Source organism: Cebus imitator, unplaced genomic scaffold, assembly GCF_001604975.1.
Source record: "Cebus imitator isolate Cc_AM_T3 unplaced genomic scaffold, Cebus_imitator-1.0 Scaffold92, whole genome shotgun sequence".
Lineage (NCBI taxonomy): Eukaryota > Metazoa > Chordata > Mammalia > Primates > Cebidae > Cebus > Cebus imitator.
Window position 1 is genome coordinate 8,021,157 of NW_016107407.1, and position 21,671 is coordinate 8,042,827.

Sequence of the window (21,671 nt, forward strand, 5' to 3'; positions counted from 1 at the left end):
ATGGAGTCTCGCTCTGTAGCTCAGGCTGGAGTTCAGTGGTGCAATTTTGGCTTACTGCAGCCTCTGCCTCCTGGCTACAAGCCATTCTTCTGCCTCAGCCTCTCAAGTAGCTGTGACTACAGGCATGCACCATCACCTCTGGCTAATTTTTGTATTTTTAGTAGAGATGAGGTTTCACCATGTTGGCCAGGCTGGTCTTGTACTCCTGACCTCAAGTGATCCCCCCACCTCAGCCTCCCAAAGTGCTGGGATTACAGGTGTGAGCCCCCGAACCTGGCCTGAAGTATACTTTTAGTATGTGATTGAATCTGCAAAGGGAAATAAAAGTTAGAATAAATGAGGTTTTGCAGGTTTGGCTGTACCTGCTACTTAGATGCTAGTTTGCTCACTGACGATGAAACCACATCTTTGGTTATATATTTTTCTATCAGATCTCAAAATGTTCCCACTTTTAGAAATTTGCCACACTGTATTGGAGTAAATTTTTCTGAGATATAAAGGGAAATTATAGACTACATAAAGTTATGTCATGTTCTCCATAAGCACCATGTGAGTATTTAAATGTAAAGTAAATAAAATTAAATAAAATTAAAAATTCAGTTTCTCAAGTCAACCCACATTTGAGTGCTCAAAAGCCACATGTGGCCAGTGGCTAACCGTATTGGACAAGCAGCTATAAAACATTTTCACCATCACAGGCAGTTCTGTTGGATAGCCTTGGGGTGAAGTCTATATGTGTTGCCTATTTATTAAAATTTAGAAATTATTTTTTCCTTTTGGTTATCATAAATACTAATAAAAAGCAGAATTTCTGTGTATTTTTGGGAACAGTGAACAGCTCAAAATTATTTAGAGTAAATTTTTACTTTCCTACCAACTTAATTTTTAAATTGATTCAGTGAAGTAAAATACATATTAACACAGGGTAACCAGCCTTTTGAAATTCTGGGAGAACATTTAAAAAATGTTTGATGTGGTACAAAGTCCAGGAGTGGGCAGGCTAGGGGTGGAGTATTCGTCAATTGGGTCAGGATCTAGAGAAGATGATGGAAGAGAAACTGACTGTAAAAGACACGCAGAAGAAGCAATGAAATGGAGAAATAACGTCTTTATTTGGGGCATGTGATTTTAGGTTATAATTAGAGTATTCACAGAAATTAACCTGGGAAAATTGGAAGCCATCAGAAAGAAAACATAAGGGATGGAGAGGAACCACCAATGATCCTCTAGTCAATGAAAACAATCACTGCAACTTGTTATGTACCTATCCAGCCTTCCTTTCTATGCCCTACAAACAGGCCATACTCACTAGACAGCCAAGGATGGCAGTGAAGAACACAGATGCGATGTTAGTCTGAGAGTGATTAGGAACTCTAACACAGAGCCAGATGGCTTGAGCTTGAAATCTCGGCTCTGCCTTTTACTGTCTGCAAGAACATACCAACTTGTTTAACTCCTGTTTATCTGTAAAATGAGATGGTCATGCTATCTACCTCTTTATGTTCTTGTGAGAATTGAGGAATTAAAATATTAAACTCATTAAAGACTATGTTACTCCTATTACTGTCAGCTATAAGGTGGGTAGTACAGGCCCGTGGTAAGTTCTTAATAAATCTCTATGTTTATTATAGCAGGGAAAAGACATTTAAACAAGTAATTGCAGTGAGGTTAGATGAGTTTTGTGATAGGGTAAGCTCAGCAGTGAATTAGATGAGTTTTGTGATGGGGGAAGTTAAGTATTCTATGATAGTATATATTGAGGTGACTTAATTCTTGATAATTATTTAAACAGTGAATTTAGCTCTTAGTATGATTGTTTTCTTGTTTGAAATTATACTTTCATAGTTTATCAAATTAAATCTAACTCTTTTTATAGCTTGCAGTCTTTAAAGTTTGTTTATTACATTGATACGATACATCTTTAAAGGTTCCAAGATATCCAGTGAAAATATGGCTCTGATAATTCTGGTAATATCATAAGTGTCAAGATTCTTTCCCTGAAGCTTTACATTGTGTACCAGGTTGCCAAAAAGGTAATAGAATCCCCTCTTAGCAATAGCATCTGGCTAATCAGCATAAATTTATCTTCCAGACTTTTACAATTGAGTTTGGTTAGCTTTGAGCATAATTAAAGAGTGTGTTACTTGATACCTATTAAAGACAGGAAATTGTGAGGTGCAACTGTTTTTCATATATAACGGGGGACATTTTTCTTCAACTATAAATAAGAAGAGACTAAAGTAAGTTTTCAAGTGTAAAATGTTCAGGACACCTGTACAAGAGCTGAAATAGATGTCACTTAAGTGCTGATAGTTATGTGTTTGTCAACATGTCTTTTGTTTCTTAACTTTCTGCTAGATTTTATGAGGAACTCAGTTTGTCTTATATGGCATTTATGTAGATCCTTGCTTTTGTGTTTCTTTGGTCACAAAAATGGGAAATGAAGGACCGACCGGTTTTTTTTTATTACTATAATTATTTTGCAATATGAAAAATGATCTCATTTATGCTAAATAATTAAAAGAAATGTCAGTAGTTATGAGAAATCTCTTCATTTCTTAGAAATTTGAATTTGAGGGGGAAAGTTGGCAATTTCTAAAAAAGAATGAATAAGTTTAATAAAAGGAACAGTGTGCTTAGGCAGATGTTCCTGGATGTGGCACCCAGGCACAAATAGTGCCAGCTTCCTCCCTCTTGACAGCGATCCCATGCCAAACTGCCAAACTGTGGCTGGCAGTTTATTGCTTTGCTTTAATTATAATTTATGTTTTTGGCAGGAATATAAACTGCAACTGATACTTGAAATATTGCAACACTAGATTTTAGGTATGATAGACGTCACAAAACTTGCATGTTTATTGAGGGGAAAGACAGATTCTTAGTTTTCACTTAGATTCTGTTTGATAAAGACTGTTTTTTCCATCTGACTCCATGTTGTAAACACTGGACCATAGTAATAGATGAATTAGGCACACATACATGTCACCTATGGGTTTATATGAGCATATACGAACATATAACTGTAGAATATTCAAGGATTCAGATTCTCTTTTCAATTATAAAAATGTGCAACTGTCTGAGATTGTTTGCTAGCAGGTGAACTTACATGCATTTGATTTTCTTCCAGATTCATGAAAAACTACACTATTATGAGAAGCAGAGTCCAGTGCCCATCCTCCATGGTGCGGCAGCCTTGGCCGATGACGTAAGTGTGCCTGTCCGAGCTCACCAGGACGTGTCTGCCACAGACCTGGCCCAGGCAGAACCTGTCCTAGTGCAGACAGATGCGTGTGACCCTATGAGGGAAAAGCAGAAGAGGCTGCAAATATTTCCAGAAGTCCTGTCATCACTGAGCTTTTGTTAATATTATGTTGATTTCCATTTACTTTCCTGTTCTAAAAATTTTATATGTAGCTACACTCTTGTTCTGCTTTCGTAACTACGTAATAGAAATTTTAGGCTTTAAACTCATGTAGAGAGAAGCTGTCAGCTGCTGGTGTTCTGAGAAAGTCACAGACAAGAGGAATGCTTTGGAGAAATAAAGACAAATGAGATCGCTATATTGCTGACAGTACTAAAAAGTGACAGATACTAAGATATGAATGAGGCATATGAAATATATAAAAAGACAGGATTGTTTTTAAAATGGATTATAAAACATAGTAATGATTTATGGATATTAGACTTTTCCAAATTACCTTCATAACCAAGAAATAAATTTTAGAAGCAGTTGGCATTGATGGAGTAGTTAATTTCCTGTAGCTATAATTTTATTTTAAACTTGGGGGAAGGGAACTAACTCACTGATTCTTTCTGTTAACTTTCGGACTCGGATGAATTGGAACACACCTGGATAAACTATAAAGGACACGAAGCTGGAAGAGAAATATGTTTAGCACAAAAGGCTGGTTTTAGTGATATCCCATAGCTTATGTGTTGCTTTTACTATTTTTTCCTTTATTTTTGATAAAATAATCTATAATTCAATGTGGTAAAATATCTGGGCCGTAATATAATTAAAAAATTGGCCATTTTGAGAAGTTGATTTTATTTGACCTACTTTGCATTCTAATTTAGAAAATATGCATATGTATAAATATCCAAGCTACATGCTATTTGTTTAGTTCCCAAACATTTTCCTTTCTATTTTTATCTACAAAGATTACAAGTGTGTTCAATATATATTTAATCAGGAAGCTTACTTCTGCATTATTGAACCAAAAATTTTTAAATGAAGGTGAATAAAGATGTAGATATGGTTGTTTAAATAAGGCACAGTTGCCCCCCCAAGAAAGCCTTAAAAACCAGTTTTAAAATATTTACTATTCAGAGTTTTGGGAAACATTTGCTTATAAACCAATGTTGTTGTGGCCCAATCATATTGCAATAATATTGCTTTATAAAAAATTAGAGACTGCTATGTAAATATGATAAACCATAGTATCTTATAATTTGTCAGAGCAGTATATTTAAATGTTAAAATATATTATGTTTTAAGTTATTAAAATGTGCAAATGACCTTTATGTCTTTTTGTAAGTTAAAAATTCTGTAGAACTATTACCTCAGAAAAGTAAAAGCAATTTTTGAAAGGTAATTAATGACTGTATAATTTTCCATGATTTTATTTTTTGTGTATAATTTATATTATGTCCTTCTTTTTTTTTTTTTTTTTTTTNGAGACAGAGTTTCGCTCTTGTTACCCAGGGTGGAGTGCAATGGCACGATCTCGGCTCACCGCAACCTCCGCCTCCTGGGTTCAGGCAATTCTCCTGCCTCTCCTGAGTAGCTGGGATTGCAGGCATGCCCCCTTTTGTATTTTTAGTAGAGACGGGGTTTCACCGTGCTGACCAGGATGGTCTCGATCTCTTGACCTCGTGATCCACCCGCCTCGGCCTCCCGCAGTGCTGGGATTACAGGCTTGAGCCACCGTGCCCGGCCTATTATGTCCTTCTTTTAGAGAAAAGTCCTTTTCCAGAGATAAGAACAATTATTCTTAAGCTTGGTAGAAAAAGGAGGAGCAAATGGAAATCTCATGCAAGGTTTTAAGAAGGGTTTTTAAATAAATATGCATTTATATATACCACATATTTCATAATTCTAATCTTTTTTTCCTGTTTGAGTCTTGTTTTTCTTCTTATGAAAATTATGTGCTTTTTCCTATACCCTAAAATTGAATTGGAATTTGATAAGACTATCTCTTATGGAAGACATGAGGCAGGTTCGAAGTTCTAACACTTCCTTTATGTAGAACCCAAATGGGAATTCTTGGTTATTATAGTAGGGAACAGTAAGCATTTTTGGTACCAGGGTAGCTGTTAACCCATTATAGCTCATTTTACAATTGGTATTATGATTGGTTGGTATTTAACAGATTTCTTCATATGTATGGGTAAACATAATAAAAGTTTCAGGCCATTTGCTCTATTAGGGGCATTCTAATTATTTTAACCCTAGCTCTAAACAGCACAGCTACTGTGGGTTTTTGGAGTCCCTGTGGGTTTTTGGAAACCCCATGGATTTCACCACCTCATTCAGAAGCTCTGTTTTTGTGGAGGATGGGAGAGGTCACAGTGTCAAAGCTTTATCCAGTTCTTACAAGTGGTCCTTTGTCTAGGTGCAAAAGACCATTCACTTAGATGAAGTGCTGGGGTTTGCTCTCCTTGCAATAAATCAGAAGGTGATCTGGCTGATATGATTACTTGATTTGTTCTCAGCCAAGAGCCTGGGCTAGGATCTGGACTACCAAAGGCCTAAGAAGAAGAGCAATGATTGATGATCTGTTTTCTTTTATGCTGACCTCTCCTTAAACATTGGAAAGTAATAGCTTTGAGGAGACAGACTTTCAGTTGTCACACACCCAACCTCACAATGCTCTTACTAAATGTTCTTTACGTCAATGTAATCTCCCTTGCAGCTGGCCGAAGAGCTTCAGAACAAGCCATTAAACAGTGAGATCAGAGAGCTGTTGAAACTACTGTCAAAACCCAATGTGAAGGTGAGGACATGTTACACTGGTAATAAATACCTTCAAACAGGGCCACTTTCTGAGCCTTCAGATGAATTTTGTTTCGAGCATCAATTCTCAATTAAGTGTGTTTCAAATAGGGCACAGTGTTTTAATAGCCTAAATCCTATTAATGAGAAAGAGGTGAGCTTTTGATTATAATGTGATGAGAAATTGCAAAATACGCTAATTTGGAAGTTCAGAATTTAAGTTCTGACAAATATAATGTAGCTTCAAGGTCATTTTCCTTTTAAATAAAGTTAAGAGCACACTATACAGAACCTACTAGTAATTTTGTTTAGGTCCATTTTACTTGAGTAGTTAACAGAATTCCAATATGTTTGACAAATACACCTATTTTTCGGTAGGATCATTTCAGCATTCCTCTTTCTTTGCCCTTTCCCATCCCCATTTCCTGTCCTTTTACTAATTTACGTTTCAAAATATAATTCCATTTTACAGAGAAGAGCACTTTTCCAGTGTAAAATACCCATAAAATATTGGCAGACAGATTTCAATTCTCCCTTTCCCATTGCCTCGTAAGTTTATCACTTATTTTTCCTCCAAATGTGATCAGTCTACAGCTGGCATTTCAGAATTTTTCTGCAGTTATTCTGAGGTTATTAGTGTACTAAATCCTGCATTGTATACATTTTGGACTTGACACTGTGGCAATTATGTGTGAGATATTGTTCTATGAGTCAGAATTACATATAGATTACATAATTAAAATGATCATTTAGCTTGTGATGATTACTGGTGAGTGTATGTAAAGTGTTGAATGAAAATTTCTGCCAAGATACAAAAGCTGGTTTCTACCTTTTTTGAGAAATAGCTTTTTGAATTGTGCTGTAGTTGGTCTTAAATGTATTTTTATAAAAAGAGAGATGGTATTAAATAAAAGATGAGGTTAAAAACATGCATGGACTATAAAACCTAATCCCTATAAGTAAATATAGGTACAAGAATGTATTGCTGTAAAGGCTAAACAGGCTATGATTAATGATGTGAGGGTAATTGATTTGTAGTGGTTCAGTAAATTCATTAAATTTTTGTTCTAAAAGAACAAGGATCAGGTTAGAGCAGAAAAGTTCCTTGATGTTAAAGACAAAGTGTGTAAAAACATTAAGAGAAGGAGATTTTTAGAGAGAATGTTCTGAAGATTTCTTCATTTGGCCTTAGACTGTACCTGAAAAGTTAGTATCACCCAGGGGAGGGTGAGGTTAGCTATGAGAAGTTCGCTAAACTCTTTTTTGAGATTATCGTGTTGGTTCAAGGGTATTAGAAATGAAAGCAGCGTGTTTTAGATGAAAAAAAAAAATCCCTGATTATGGTATTTGGTTCAAGAGTGTTTCAAATGGAATAGCTAATTATGCAATAATATACTGGATGAGAACTGGCATTTGGCTCAAGAGGGAGGTATGCCTTTAGACAGTATTATGAAGGGCCATTTGATAAAATTTTATAATAATTAGTTACATTTTATTATGTGAAAAATATTTTAGGTGGATAATTTATTTTTCATATTTATCTAGCGGTGTGACTAAAGAATGGTGTAAAGTTAGCACGAAAGACATATATTTAATAAATATGTGTAGAAAATAGATAATATTCCAGGATACATGTTCTTTCATTTGACAATGTCAGTTTGTAGCTAAGTAGTCTTGGGAATAAAGTATCTTTTTTCCCTTTTGGATCTAACATTTAACATTGCTTTTTTGAAGTCATTCATATTATCTACCATCACTTTGACCTCATTTCCATATTACTTTAAGAAGTTAAGCCCCCAAATAAATTTTAGACTATTTCAGGATATAATCAGTTAATCTATTTTTGTCCTGGGAGTAAACTAAAATCTTTGTTTGTTTCCCTTTTAAGCAGAAGCAAGGTATATAGATTGTTAGTTGAATTGATAGTTAAAATATGAAAAATGTAACTCTAGTGTGTTAATTTGAATATTTAATTTCTGGTGGATTAGGGAAGTTATTTACTTTTTAAAGATTTGCTATTTCATTTTCAATGCTTTATTCATTTTACTCAAAAGAAAGTTGATGTATATCTTCAAAGCAATAGAACTTTAAAAAAAACACAACAGATACACAGACACACAGACATGCACAGACACAAACACCCAAATATGCACCCACTCTGGGAAGATATGTGGATAATACCCATATTCCACTCATCTGCCAATTCTTTCTGAAAAATTTTATAACTTTCTTTGGCAGTTTATAAAAGTCACCAGAGACAGATCTTCATCCATTCGTTTATTCTTAGATTTTTTTTTCTTTTAATGTCTAGTGTGTGCCAGGCTGTATGGATGCAGAATATAGAAGATTACACACACACACACCCCCACACCCACACACCCACACACACAGTAGTGAATGTGATAGGAGAAATTCTAGATTTAAAAGAGGGAGCACATGGATATGATGTGGAATGAATAGGAATGGTGCTAAACCCAGACTTGGGCAAGGGGAGAATATTGAAGAAACCTTTACAGAGGAAACAGCATGTAAGTTGAGACTTCACGGTGGAGTTGGAGGAAACCAGAAGGGGACAAAGGAGTGGGAGATGGGTTGGGGGTGGGATGTGAAAAAGAAATTATTTACTTACAGGGAAGAGCATGTAAATTCCCATAAAGGAAAACTTTAAGTTTGAAGATGTAAAAATGCAAAACCAGCCACGGAATGGGCAAACAGTGGCTTGCGAAGGAGGAAGGGGTGAAAGTTTGGAGCTGGGAAATCAAGCCTTTTGAGTTGGGTTTGCCCAGGGCAGCCTGGTTCATGCTTGCAGTTCCAGCATTATTAGTAATAGCCTTTCTCCGACTTTCAACTGTTTCCCTATTTGGGTGATAAATTATATGGCCACACCTGAAATTGTGAAGCCATTGAAAAGGATTTGAACCAGGAAGTGATACATCACTCCATATGTAGTCTACGGAACAGGATTTTGAGGCGTTGGGTGGTGTAGAATGGGAGGAATGCAATACTGAATAAAGGAAGTCACTTTGTAAAACGTGACTTTTTACAAAGTCAGTGTGAGCCTCTAGAAACAATTCTAGAAGCTCACACTGACTTTGTAAAAAGTCACACTGGAAGGCCAGTGTGAGCCTCTAGAAACAATTCAGATAGAACACTAGCATTTTGGGAGGCCGAGGCAGGCTGATCACCTGAGGTCAGGAGTTCGAGACCAGACTGGCCAAGATGGTGAAACCCCTTCTCTACTAAAGATACAAAAATTAGCCAGGCATGCTGGTAGGCACCTGTAATCCCAGCTACTAGGGAGGCTGAGGCAGGAGAATCACTTGAACCTAGGAGATGGAGGTTGCTAAGCTGAGATCCTGGGTGAAAAAAAAAAAGAACACGATTGAGGTCCTAAGGAAATAGTGTGGGATGGGTGAGAGGAAGCATGGGAGATGGGCAGCTTGAGGGACAACTTCAATACATGGTCTTGGAATAACTAACAGTTTGGGAAAAAAATAAGAAAATTCGCCACTAGAGTGAACTCCAAATAGATTAAAAATTTAAGTGTAAAAAGTTGAGCCATAAGAATATTCTTAATTGAAAAAATATATATTAGAAGAAAATTTTAAAGTTACATGATAATGGAATAGAAAAGCATTTGAACCAAAAAAACAGGAATACACACATACAAACACAAACATGCACCCATAAAGGAAAGAATATTTTAAAATTCATAAGTCAGATTAGAAGGAATCACTTATTAATATATATGATTTATGATATTTGTCCTTAATAAGATGTGACAATTTATTACATTCACTTTATTTTACTTTTTACAAATTGACTTGATAAAGACTTAAAAGGAAACAGAGATAATCTTTTTTGATAATACATAATTGTATTTTTCCTTCAAAGAATATAGAAGCCCCTATTCTCATTGCTTTATTAGTGAGGATGAATATCTTTTCTATTCCTGTGTGTTTTTATTTCTTCTGTGAATTATATGTTCATATACCTCTAGGGATTAGGGATAACTGCTATTGGCTGGCTGCATTACCTTTCAACGTTTTCTGTATATATAAATATTAAACGTGATTTTTTCCCCCAGTATATTCTATGGGATCATAGAATGCATTACTTACTGTGATTTTTTTTTTTTTTTTTTAATATTTTTGGGATTTTGTAGCCTTCTCTTTGTGTCGACAAAATTATCTATTTAACTTAATCCTTGCAGATGAATCTTTGTTATTTCTGTTTTTCTGCTATGTAAATAACACTATGATACACATTTTTGGTATATTAGAGAATTTTATGGAATATTTTGTCAAAATATATTTTAATGAGGACAGTACATTATTGGGGCGTACATCACATTTGGACATTTTACAGTTTTGATCATTATTGCGTTTGTTGTTAAGACAGATCTTCTCGAGCACCTACAGTATAGGGCATGAGAAGGCCTGTTTCCCTATGCCGTTGCAATTTATATGCAATTAATTGCATAAGCTCTTTTCAACTAATACTCTTTTTTTTTTTTTTTTTTTTTTTTTTTTTTTTTTTTTTTTTTTTTTTTTTTTTTTTTTTTTGAGACAGAGTCTTGCTCTGTCACCCAGGTTGGAGTTCAGTGGCACAATCTCAGCTCACTATAACGTCTGCCTCCTGGGTTCAAGCAATTTTCCTGACTCAACCTCTCAACTAGCTAGGACTACAGGTGTGTGCCACCACACCTGGCTAATTTTTGTATTTTTTGTAGAGTCAGGGTTTTCCCATGTTTGTATTTTTTGTAGAGTCGGGGTTTTGCCACGTCAAACTCCTGGCCTCAAGTGATCCACTCTCCTCGTCTTCCCAAATTGCTTGAATTACAGGTATAAGCCACCATGCACAGCCTCAACTAATATTCTCTTCTAGCTTTGCTATTTGATCACCATTAGAATATAAGCTACATGAGAGTAGTGAATAAAAATTGCAGATGTATAGCAAGCTTTCAGTGAGTACTGTATGATTAAATAATGGGCAGTAAAAATTTTGTTTTTCCTAATGCATTGTGAGTGATAAAAGAATATATATATAGATTTCTCTTTAGTTACTTTCCTTTAATCTTACTTGCATTTTCTAAGACTGTGTAGAAATATGTACTTTTTTGTAGTAGAATTTGGCATTTTTCTTTATGACTTCTCGGCACTGAGCTAGCTTAGAAAGTACTGACATTCTTCATGACAAGTTTATTAAAATTGTCTTTCCTATTTTCTTTTGGCTTTTTAAAAATTTGATTTTTTAAAGTTTGAAATAATCTGTATGCTACTTTGTTGTATGGTTTAAGATGTGGTTCTAGTGTTTTTTATTCAAGTGAATAGCAATTTTCTCACAGTTTGATTCATCTTTATTATATATCTGAATCTGTTTTGAACTCTTGGTTTGATTGCTGTTAATTTAGTTATCTTATTGTTTTAGTAATTACAACATGATACCTGCTAAGGCTGAATTCCTATCATTATTCTTGCAAATGTATTTTTCCAGGAGAAATTGGGAATTCTCTTTTCATGTCATTAAAGAAACCCATTGGGGTGCAATTGAATTTCCAATCAAAGAACATGGCAATTTATTTATTTAGGTCAAATTGTTTCTTGTGTAAGCCTGGAATATTTTCTGCTAAGTCTATTCCCAGGCCTGATGTGTACATGTGTGTGCACATACACATATGTTTATATGTATTCACACATATGTATAAATTAATTTTGTATAATTTAATAATATGTATAAATTAATGTTCCCCCATGTATACTATTTTTTATTTTCTAACAAGTGTGTTGTTTCTATACAGTAAACATGTTAATTTCCATAATACTTATTTTTTACTGCCTTACCAATGTATCTCATTATCTTTTAATTTTCAATGTTATGTTACAAAAATTTTTTTTAAACCTTTTCCTTTTTAGTAATTATAGATCATTTCCCCCCTAACCTTATTGCCTTGATATGATTTGCAGGAAAAAATGCCCAAAACTTGTAGATAAAGGATATGAAGATATGCCTTTGTTTTTCTGTACCTTTATGGGGGTACTTCTGTGCTTCCTGTATTAATAAATAATGGTGATTGTTGCTGGTTTTTGATAGAATATTTACAAAGTTTTGTTCTGTCATTTAAAAAAAAATAAGTCAGGATTATGTTAAATTTTGTCAAATGCTTTTATGGTACTTACCGAAGTGATCATAGGAGCTTTTTTAGTTGTTAGCATAAATAATAATGTGCAGATATTTATATTGATAAAACATTAAATTATTGGGATTAAGCCTTTTTGATAAAAGACTTTTATGTCTTATAATATGTTACTTTGGTATTTTAAAAAAATCATCCTGAGACCAAAGTTGTGCTGTCATCTTTTTATACTTTCTGGTTAGGTTTTACATTTGGCTTGTGAGACCTTTGAAAAAGAAATGTTATGTTTTATTACACGTTGGATTGCTATAAATAGTACAGAAAGCTTTAATACAACCCTTCATTTGGTTCAAATGCCGTCTCTGGGGAAAATGCTTTGATAGTGCTTTCAATTTCTTCTTTAGTTATTGATTTAATCCAGCTTTCAAGCTCTTCTAGAATTACTTCATTATTTATTTTTTCCTAGGAAACTTAACATTTTATTAAGATTTCAACCATGTTGGAATGGTGTTCAATTTATCTGTTGATTTCTATCTGAAGTTATGTCCCTTTCCTCAGTGCTATCAATATACATATTTTTTCTCTAGTTTCTTGCTGTGCATACCAGAAATGACTAATTGTCTAATCTCTCAAAATAATTGGCTCTTTATTATCATTCTGTTTTTCTTTTTCTTTTTTTGAATCTAAGTCTCACTCCGTCACCCAGGCTGAAGTACGTTGGCACAATCTCAGCTCCCTGCAATCTCTGTCTCCTGGGTTCAAGCAATTTTCCTGCCTCAGCCTCCCAAGTAGCTAGGATTACAGGTGCCTGCCATCACACCTGGCTAATTTTTGTATTTTTAGTAGAGATGGGGTTTCACATTTTGGCCAGGCTAGTCTTGAACTTCTGACCTCAGGTGATCCTGCCTTGGTCTCCTTAAGTGTTGGGATTACAGGCAGTAGCCACTGCACCCGGTCTAATTTTTTTCTTTATATCTATCTTTGATTTCATTTAGTGGAATACTTAGCTTTCAGGCTTAATTACAAACACATTTAAGAGTATGTGGCTTTCTTTTAAATTTGGTCACCTCCCATGGACATTGTGCATGTCATATTGGAATTAATATTAATTTCTTGATTGTCTGTAATAAATTTTGATAACTTCAGTATCCTGACTTAAATTTGCAAGGTTCTTTGGGTTTCATTTTTTTGTATTTACAGATGTTAATTTCTAGATTGATCTATCTTTATCACACTATGCAACCTGTTAACCTTTTTAATGTAAAATTTGTCAAAAATGTTTGTTTGCTGGTTTGGCCAACTTTTGCAAATATATGAAGGAAAAAATAGCTATATGGAAATGATTTTTTAAAATTTATATATGGTTTTCTACAAGCTTATAGACAAAGTTAATATACAAAGTGACTATTCCTGAAATAAGATAATCATTAAAGTTTTTTGTAAAAGCTTATGAACCAATACTACTAGGTCTTTACTATGGAACAGCATTTTTGCTATGCACTTTCATGTAATATCTCTTTAATAATTGTGAGGCCCTATTAAGTAGGTGCTAATATTAACTCTTTTTAAAGATTAGGAAAACTAAAGCTCAAAAACTTGTATCCAGAAACTAAACTGGACATTTAACAGGTGTGTGTGTGTGTGTGTGTGTGTGTGTGTGTGTGCGTTTCAGGTATTTCTGTGTTCTCTCACTAGTAAAGAACACAAGTATGTCTTTCTTACTGATGCACACACAGGAAGGTCTTCTTATCTTTGTTTCTAGCACATAGCACTGTGCTTGCAACATTGGGATTCCCAGTAAGCCGAATTCAATGTAAGTTATTAAATGTTTGGTGAAATTTTTATTCTATTATAGCCTTCTTTGTCTCTTCATATAAGATAATTTTGTACATTTATATGGCATTCAAACTTTTCTTTCATATTCTTTAATTCATAATATTGTAAGATTGTAATTTTATTCATTTTACTCTCTAGGAATCTCTTTCTTTGTTCAGAAGAATGCCAACACTTTTCTTATATAAGCTGTTGCCCTCAAGTAGTTGACAGTTAGGAAATGACTTGACATTCTGTAACAACAGTGTCACCTGAGAACTGTCAAAAATTGAAAGATTATACCCAGAATGAATTGATCAGTCAATTGCCATTGTAAAAAGTAGATTATTCTTATTAGTCAATAATGTCTACAAAATCCAGGTCAGGAAAATAAATGCAGTATAAAAGAAACAATAGATGTCTGAAAATGTAAAAGTAAGTAGCCAAAGCCCTAACTAAATTAATTGAATGTGAATACTTCCTGCAATAATGAAATAGGCAAAAGCAATAATGTTGGTAGCATTTAGGGGCATTGATGGAAGGATATGGTTCTATACAGAGACTTTGCTTCTAGGGAAAGCAAAGACAGTCATTAATAAATCAGACCCACTTCAGCCATCAAATTGCCACGTTAAAGGCAAATTAACCTGTATGAGGCATCATTCCAGGGGCTCACTTTTGATAAAACAATGAAGTGACATCATCTCTAGAATGTGACATTATAATTTAGGAAGTCAGGGAAAATTTGGTAGATTTTTAAAAAGGCAATAAAATAAGAAGATTTGTTGTAATTTTTAGCTTCCAAATATTCACTTAACAGAAATTACTCACTGCCTGAGCATGCAAGATGGATGAGGCTTCATTAAAGCAAGCTGAAGGAAAAAGTTAAGCTTCCTTTTGGAGGGATAAATCAATGTTACTCATCCTTATAAGCTAGACACTTAATTCTGTGAACCTGACAGATACTTAGAACATAAAGTTGACTCCAGGGGGTCCAGTGCAGTGAGTGCTTGTGAGCCTGATGAGTTACAAGGCTAGTGTTCAATTTCCTGCAGATTCTTCTGAGCAACAGGTAAACCCATCAGTTGTGATTGGTGGTTCTGGCATATGGAAACACAATTTCCATTTAAGTATTGCATTTTGAAAGGAAAGTCTGTATATTAAAGAATAAAATCACATCAGTTAAAACAGGATAATGGAATGCAAAATTTGTTTTAGTTGTCTACAATTAAAAATGTTGCTATCCAATAGTAGTCATAAAACAAAGTCTATTAAAAATTATGAATTGAATGCCTGTGGAATTATTTTGGAATGCAGACATGGAACAAAGCTAAGGAGAAAAAATATTTAACAATATTCTTAATATTGCTTGTCAATTACCATAATTACTTTATTTAAAAACATTTTATTTAGCTCTCTCTATTTTACTATGTGCAAGATAGTTGTCATAGATACATAGATAGTAGACATTCCCAGTGTTCTTTATTCCTCTGTATGGACCCATATTTCCATCTGCCAACATTTTCTTCCTGTTTTAAAGACTTCCTATGACATTTATTGCAATGCAAGTCTACTGGTGATTAATTCTTTTAGCTTTTTTATGTTTTAAAAAAGTCTTCAATACCCCTTCATTTCTAAAAGATATTTTTGCTGGGTATAGAATTGTAAGTTAACAGTATTTTTCTTTGAGTATTTTCAAGATGTTGCTTCATTGTTTTGTGGCCCACATTGTTTCTGATGAAAAGTGTGCTGTTGTTCTTAATCCTTATTCTTTTATATATATATATAATTATTATTTTTATTTGGATGGTTTTAATATTTTCTTCCTGGTTTTAAGCAATTTGGTGGTGTTTTTTGTTTGTGCTTGAGATTGAACTTCTTGAACATGTAGGTTTATGCTTTTTTCATCATATTTGGACTTTCTGCCATATTTCTTTCAATAGTTTTCAGCAGCTGCCCCCTTTCTTTGGAGATGCCAGTTAACATGTATATTAGGCCATTTAAAGTAGTTCCCCAAATCACTAAGTCCTGTTCATAATTTCTCAGTATATTTTCTTCTTGTGTTTCATTGTGGACAGTGTATATTGCTTACTCTCCAAGATTACTTTTCCTTCTGCAGTATCTATATTAATCTCATTCAGTGAACCTTTTTCTTATTTCATAATTTCCATCTCTAGAAGTTTGATTTGAGTGATGTTTATATAGTCCGTATCTCATGTGTAGTCTTTAACTTTTTCGAGCATTTGAAATATAGTTCTAATAATAACTTTTAATTTTCTTATCTGCATTTTGTGTAATTTTAGGGTTTGGTTTATCTGGTTTTATTATCTGTGCAATTTCAGGGTTTTGTTTCATTGTTTTATTTTTGTTCTTCATTATGAGCAGTATTTTCTGCTTTCTTTGCATACCAAGTAATTTTGAGTCATTGTGAGTTTTATCTCAATCGACTACCAGTTACCGTGAGTTTTATTTTGCTGGGTATTTTTGTGTTTCTATATATCAGCCTTCTCCAACCTTTTTGGCACCAGGGACTGACTTCATGGAAGACAGTTTTACTACAGATGGGGATTGGGGAGTGATTTCATATGATTCAAGTGCATTACATTTACTGTGTACTTTATTTCTATTATTACATAATCACCATAATGTAGGATTAGTAGGAACCCTGAGCTTGTTTTCATGCAACTAGACAATCCCATATAGTGGTGATGGGAGACAGTGACAGATCATCAGGCATTAGTTCTCACAAGGAGCATGCAACCCAGACCCTCACATACTCAGTTCACAATAGGGTTCATGCTTCTATGAGAATCTAATGCTTCCACTTTTCTGACAGGAGGCAGAGCTCAGGTGGTAATGCAAGCAATGGGGAAAAACTATAAATACAGATGAAGCTTTGCTTGCTTGCCACTACTCACTTCCTGCTGTGCGGCCCAGTTCCTAACAGGTCATAAACGGATACTGGTCTGTGGCCTGAGGTTGAAGATCCTGGCAATAGATAGTATTCTTGAGCTTTATTTTGTTATACAGTTAAATTATTGGAAATATTTTGATCTTTCAAAGGCTTATTTTTTTAAGCTTTTTTTTTTTTTTTTAGGTGAGATCATAGCAGCATTAAATCTTGGGCTTATTTTTTCCATTATTGAGACAATACCCATCCCATAACTCTTCTCGGTGTCTATGAATTATGAGGTATTTCCTGCTAACTGTTAAGAACAAGAACTATTCCTGCCTTATGCAAGCTTCAGGGATTATTCCTTGTAATGCAGAGTTTCTCAACCTTAGAACTATCGACATTTAAGGGCTGGATAATTGTTTCTCGGGGCGAGGGAACTGTCTTGTATATGATCAGATGTTTAGGAGCATCCCTGGCCTCAATACAGTAGATGGCAGTAACATCCTTTAAATTGTGACAATCAAAAAATGTCTCCAGATATTGCCAGTGACTCCAAGGGAGTACAATTGCCCTCAGTTAAGAACCACTGCTCTAATCGTTTCTGGTAGATTTCTTATATGATGCCATGGCTAAGGCTAAGGACTTTGCTCAGAACTCAAGGAAGACCTCCTTTAGATCTCCCAAATTCTGTATCTGCCACCCTTTCCTCTTCTATAGTCTTCCCTGGGAACTTTAGTTACTTTACCTCCCTGGATTCTCAGCTCTGTTTTCTCAAATTAAGGAGACTGCTGAGTTTGCCTGTGTTTCTTTTTCCCCATCACAGCCTGGAAACTCTAGGTTGTAATGCTGGGGCAATCATAGGCTCACATTATTTCCTGTCTCTCAGTGATCTCTGTCCTTTGTTGCTTGATGTCCAGCATCTTTGAAAACTATTGTTTTATTATCCTTTATTTTTATTTACTTTTAGTTTTTAGATTTTTTCAGGTGGATTCCTGTTAACCTCATCTTGGTCCTCATCTTATTCTTGAAAGATACTTTTGTTGGATGCACAATTCTGGACTGGCTTTTATTTTTTCTAAGCACTTTGAAAGTATTTGAAATGTATTCTGGTGTCTAATGCTGTAGTTAATCAGCTGTCAATCAATTTTCTTCTTTCCTTTCTGATGATCTGTCTTTTTTGCTCTGAGTACTTTTAAGATCTTCTCTTTGCCTTTGCCATTTTGCAGTTGCTATGACGTATTAAGCATAGGTTTCTTTTTATTTTTCCTTGTTCCTAAAGGGTATATTGGGCTTTCTGAACCTTTAGAGTCTTTCTCTCATCAGTTATCAAAACTTTGCAGCCATTATCCTCTCAGGTATTTTATCATCTTGATTTTGTTTATTTTTTCCCCTTAGAAACTATTGCAGCATACAAAAAGCATGAACCACAAAGGAAAAAGAAATTAATTAAGCTCATTAAAATTAGGATCCTTTATTGAACAAAAATCACCAAGAAGGAGAGTGAAAGGACAAGCTACCAAAAGGGAGGATGTATTTGTAGTACATATAACTAACAGAGACTTGGGTCCATTATATTATAAAGAGTTCTTATAAATTAATGAGAAAAAGACAGATGCAGTAGAAAAACATGCAAATATCTTGAGGAAGCAGCTCACAAAGAGACACACATGCCCAATAAACACTAAAGGGTTTCAGTCTCATTCATTATAAGGCAAATGAACATTTCAACCACAGAATATACCACTATACACTCAGAATGGCCAAATTTAAACTAATAATGTAAAATGTTTAGGATCATGTTAGACAGCTAGAAATCACATATGTTGTTGGTGGAAGTGTAATTGAAAAACACTACTAACATTGAATGTACTACTATATAACCCGTGACCCAGACATTCTACTCTTAAAATGCTTAACAAACATCATATATATATGTGCATCAAAGATATGAAATGTTTATGGCAGCATTATTATACTAGCTAAAAACTGAAAACAACCCAGATTCCCCTCAAAGGCATAATGGGTAAAGAAACTGTAAGATATTTATATGTTGGAAAACTATATAACAATGAAAAATGAATTACTTCTAGCATCAGTAACAGCGTGGGTTAATTCCGCTAACTTAATATTAGGGAAAAAAGAATACACACTTGTAATTGTAATTCTATGATTTTCAAATAGAGGCAAAGATTGACACGTCGAGGGGTATAGAAAGCATGGTGACTAGGAAGGATCATTAGAGAGGCCACTGGAGTCTGGTTAATGTTGTATTTCTTGTTTGGGGGATGTTTATAGGGGCATATTCATTTTTGAAATTTTATACTATACACTATACATTTACGATTTGTACTTTTCGTATATATGTTATACTCAATTCAAAAGTTTGATTAAAAACAGATACTATTTGCCATTTTAGAGCTTCTGTTTCAGTAGACAGCAGATATTTATGATATAAACATAAAATGCACATATGACTATAAATGATGGACATGTATAAAGGCAAAAAACAAGGTGCTATGGGATCGAGTCACCAGGGGATCTGCTTTTCTAGGATGTTTTGGCCAGACCTCTATGAGAAAGAGTTATTCAAGTTGAATGTGTAAGAGGCAATGTAAGATAAAGTTGGAGCAGTATGCAGGACTTTTAGGACATTCTGGAGAGTTTGGCCTTCAGCCCAAGATTGATGAGCAACTTTAGAAGGGCTATAAGGGGCTAGTTATGTTTTAAAAATAATCACTATCACTACACTGTGAATTGTTGACTTGAAAATGTGCCTGAGTTGAATGCCACTGGACCATGTAAAGACTACTGCTCCAGGCAAAAAATTATGCATCCATGATCTAGACCAGGGACTTGCTAGCTTTTTAAATTTTTTTTATTTTTTAAGACAGTCTCACTCTGTCACCCAGGCTGGAGTGCAGTGGTGCAATCTCGGCTCATTACAACCTCCACCTCCTGGGTCCAAGCAATTCTCCCACCTTAGCCTCCCAAGCAGCTGGGACTATAGGCATGTGCCACCATGCCCGGCTAATTTTTTGTATTTTTAGTAGAGATGGGGTTTCACTGTGTTAGCCAGGATGGTCTCAATCTCCTGACCTTGTGATTTGTCCTCCTCGGCCTCCCAAAGTGCTGGGATTACGCCTGCCAACTTTTTATGTAAAAAATGGATGTTCCACCTACTAAACTTTGCCCTTGTAGCAGGACAGCAGCCATAGACAATGTATAAATGAACGAGCATGGCTGCGTTCCAGTAAAACCTGATTTACAAAATAGATGTTGTAGTTTACCAATCTCTGATCTAGAGTAAAGAAAAGAAAATTTTTAGATATATAGCAGATTTAATAGGATATGGACCAGGTACAGTGGTTCATGCCTGTAATCCCAGTGCTTTGGGAGGCTGAATGGGAGGATTGCTTGAGGCCATGAGTTCGAGACCAGCGTAGTGAGACCCCATTCATACAGAAAATTAAAAAAATTAGCTGGACTTTAGGGCATGCATTTGTAATCCTGGCTACTCAGGAGGCTGGGGAAGTAGGATTGCTTGAACCCAGGAGTTTGAGGTTGCAGTGAGCTATGATACCACCACTGAACTGCAGCCTGTACAACAGAGCAAGACTTTGTGTCTAAAAAAAAGTTTTTAAAAAATGGTATATGTATTGGATGTTGAGAATATCAGTAAAAGGAGAGGATTCAAGGATGATTTCTATGCTTTTGGCTTGAGTAATTTATGAATAGTGTTGCTTATTAGGGGTCAAGTTCATTGAAAGTCCAAAACCCATTCATCTAAAATAGTGAATAGTGACATGTCAAAGTTCCAGTGTTCCCCTCATTTTTGGTCTAGAATTACTTTTATTCTTTTATACACATAGTAGTCAGCAATTACACAAACAATTAAAGTGAGGGGGGAAAAAAGAATCCATCGTAGTGATCATTGTTATGTTTTCTGCTAATAGAAGAAAAAATAGTAGAAAAGAAAAAAATGTAGAATATTCTCAGACTCTCATTGACAATGCATCTTTAGCCCTCATGTTCTTTCTTCCTCCAAAGATAACACCCCCTGCAGTCTTGCTCCAAATTGCTACCCCTATAAGGATAAACCAGAGAATGTACAGGTTAGAGGAGATTTTATGTTGAATCTTTACATAGATTAGTGACACTGGGAACAGAGGTGGCTGCTAAGTAAAGCTACCATCTGCTCTATGTACAAGTACTGTTTCCCATTCAATTTGTAAGAGGCACTTGTTACAAAAAAAAGTGGTAATTGCCTTATTACCACCACTATGTCAAAACTGTAATGCTGTTTTGATTTTCTTTATAGTTTGATGTGTTTAAAATTTTATATATTTATTCACACATATATATTTAAATAAACCTTTGAATGTTACAGGCTTTGCTCTCTGTACATGATACTGTGGCTCAGAAGAATTATGATCCTGTGTTGCCTCCTATGCCTGAAGACATTGATGATGAGGAAGACTCAGTAAAAATAATCCGACTGGTCAAAAATAGAGAACCACTGGTGAGTTTTGATGCTCAGATATGAGTTGGTGTCATGATAAAGCCAAATCTGATGGTGCATACCATGTATAACTCTTTATAATATGCTTCCTCTGTGTTCTCAAACTATAAAAGAAATGGAACATTGATGTCTAAAGAGCATGCTTTTGAAAAACAAAAATGAAGCCATTTATTGGCTACATTTAAATAGCAATGATTTTTTTTTTTTTTTTGGAAACAGCGTTTCGCTCTTGTTACCCAGGCTGGAGTGCAATGGCGCGATCTCGGCTCACCGCAACCTCCGCCTCCTGGGTTCAGGCAATTCTCCTGCCTCA

The 21,671-nt window shown here is 34.8% G+C and overlaps 1 protein-coding gene across 5 annotated transcripts in view; it reads left to right on the forward strand.

Annotated features, from left to right (window-relative positions):
* MPP7 (membrane palmitoylated protein 7) overlaps positions 1-21,671 on the forward strand; it is a 241,838-nt gene that overhangs the window by 148,829 nt on the left and 71,338 nt on the right. For all 5 annotated transcript variants that reach the window (XM_017535464.2, XM_017535465.2, XM_037740952.1 and 2 more), the window contains exons 4-6: positions 3,128-3,205; positions 5,916-5,996; positions 21,227-21,358. In XM_017535464.2, the coding sequence (XP_017390953.1) occupies positions 3,128-3,205; positions 5,916-5,996; positions 21,227-21,358 (291 nt within the window). The remainder of the gene's footprint in view (positions 1-3,127; positions 3,206-5,915; positions 5,997-21,226; positions 21,359-21,671) is intronic.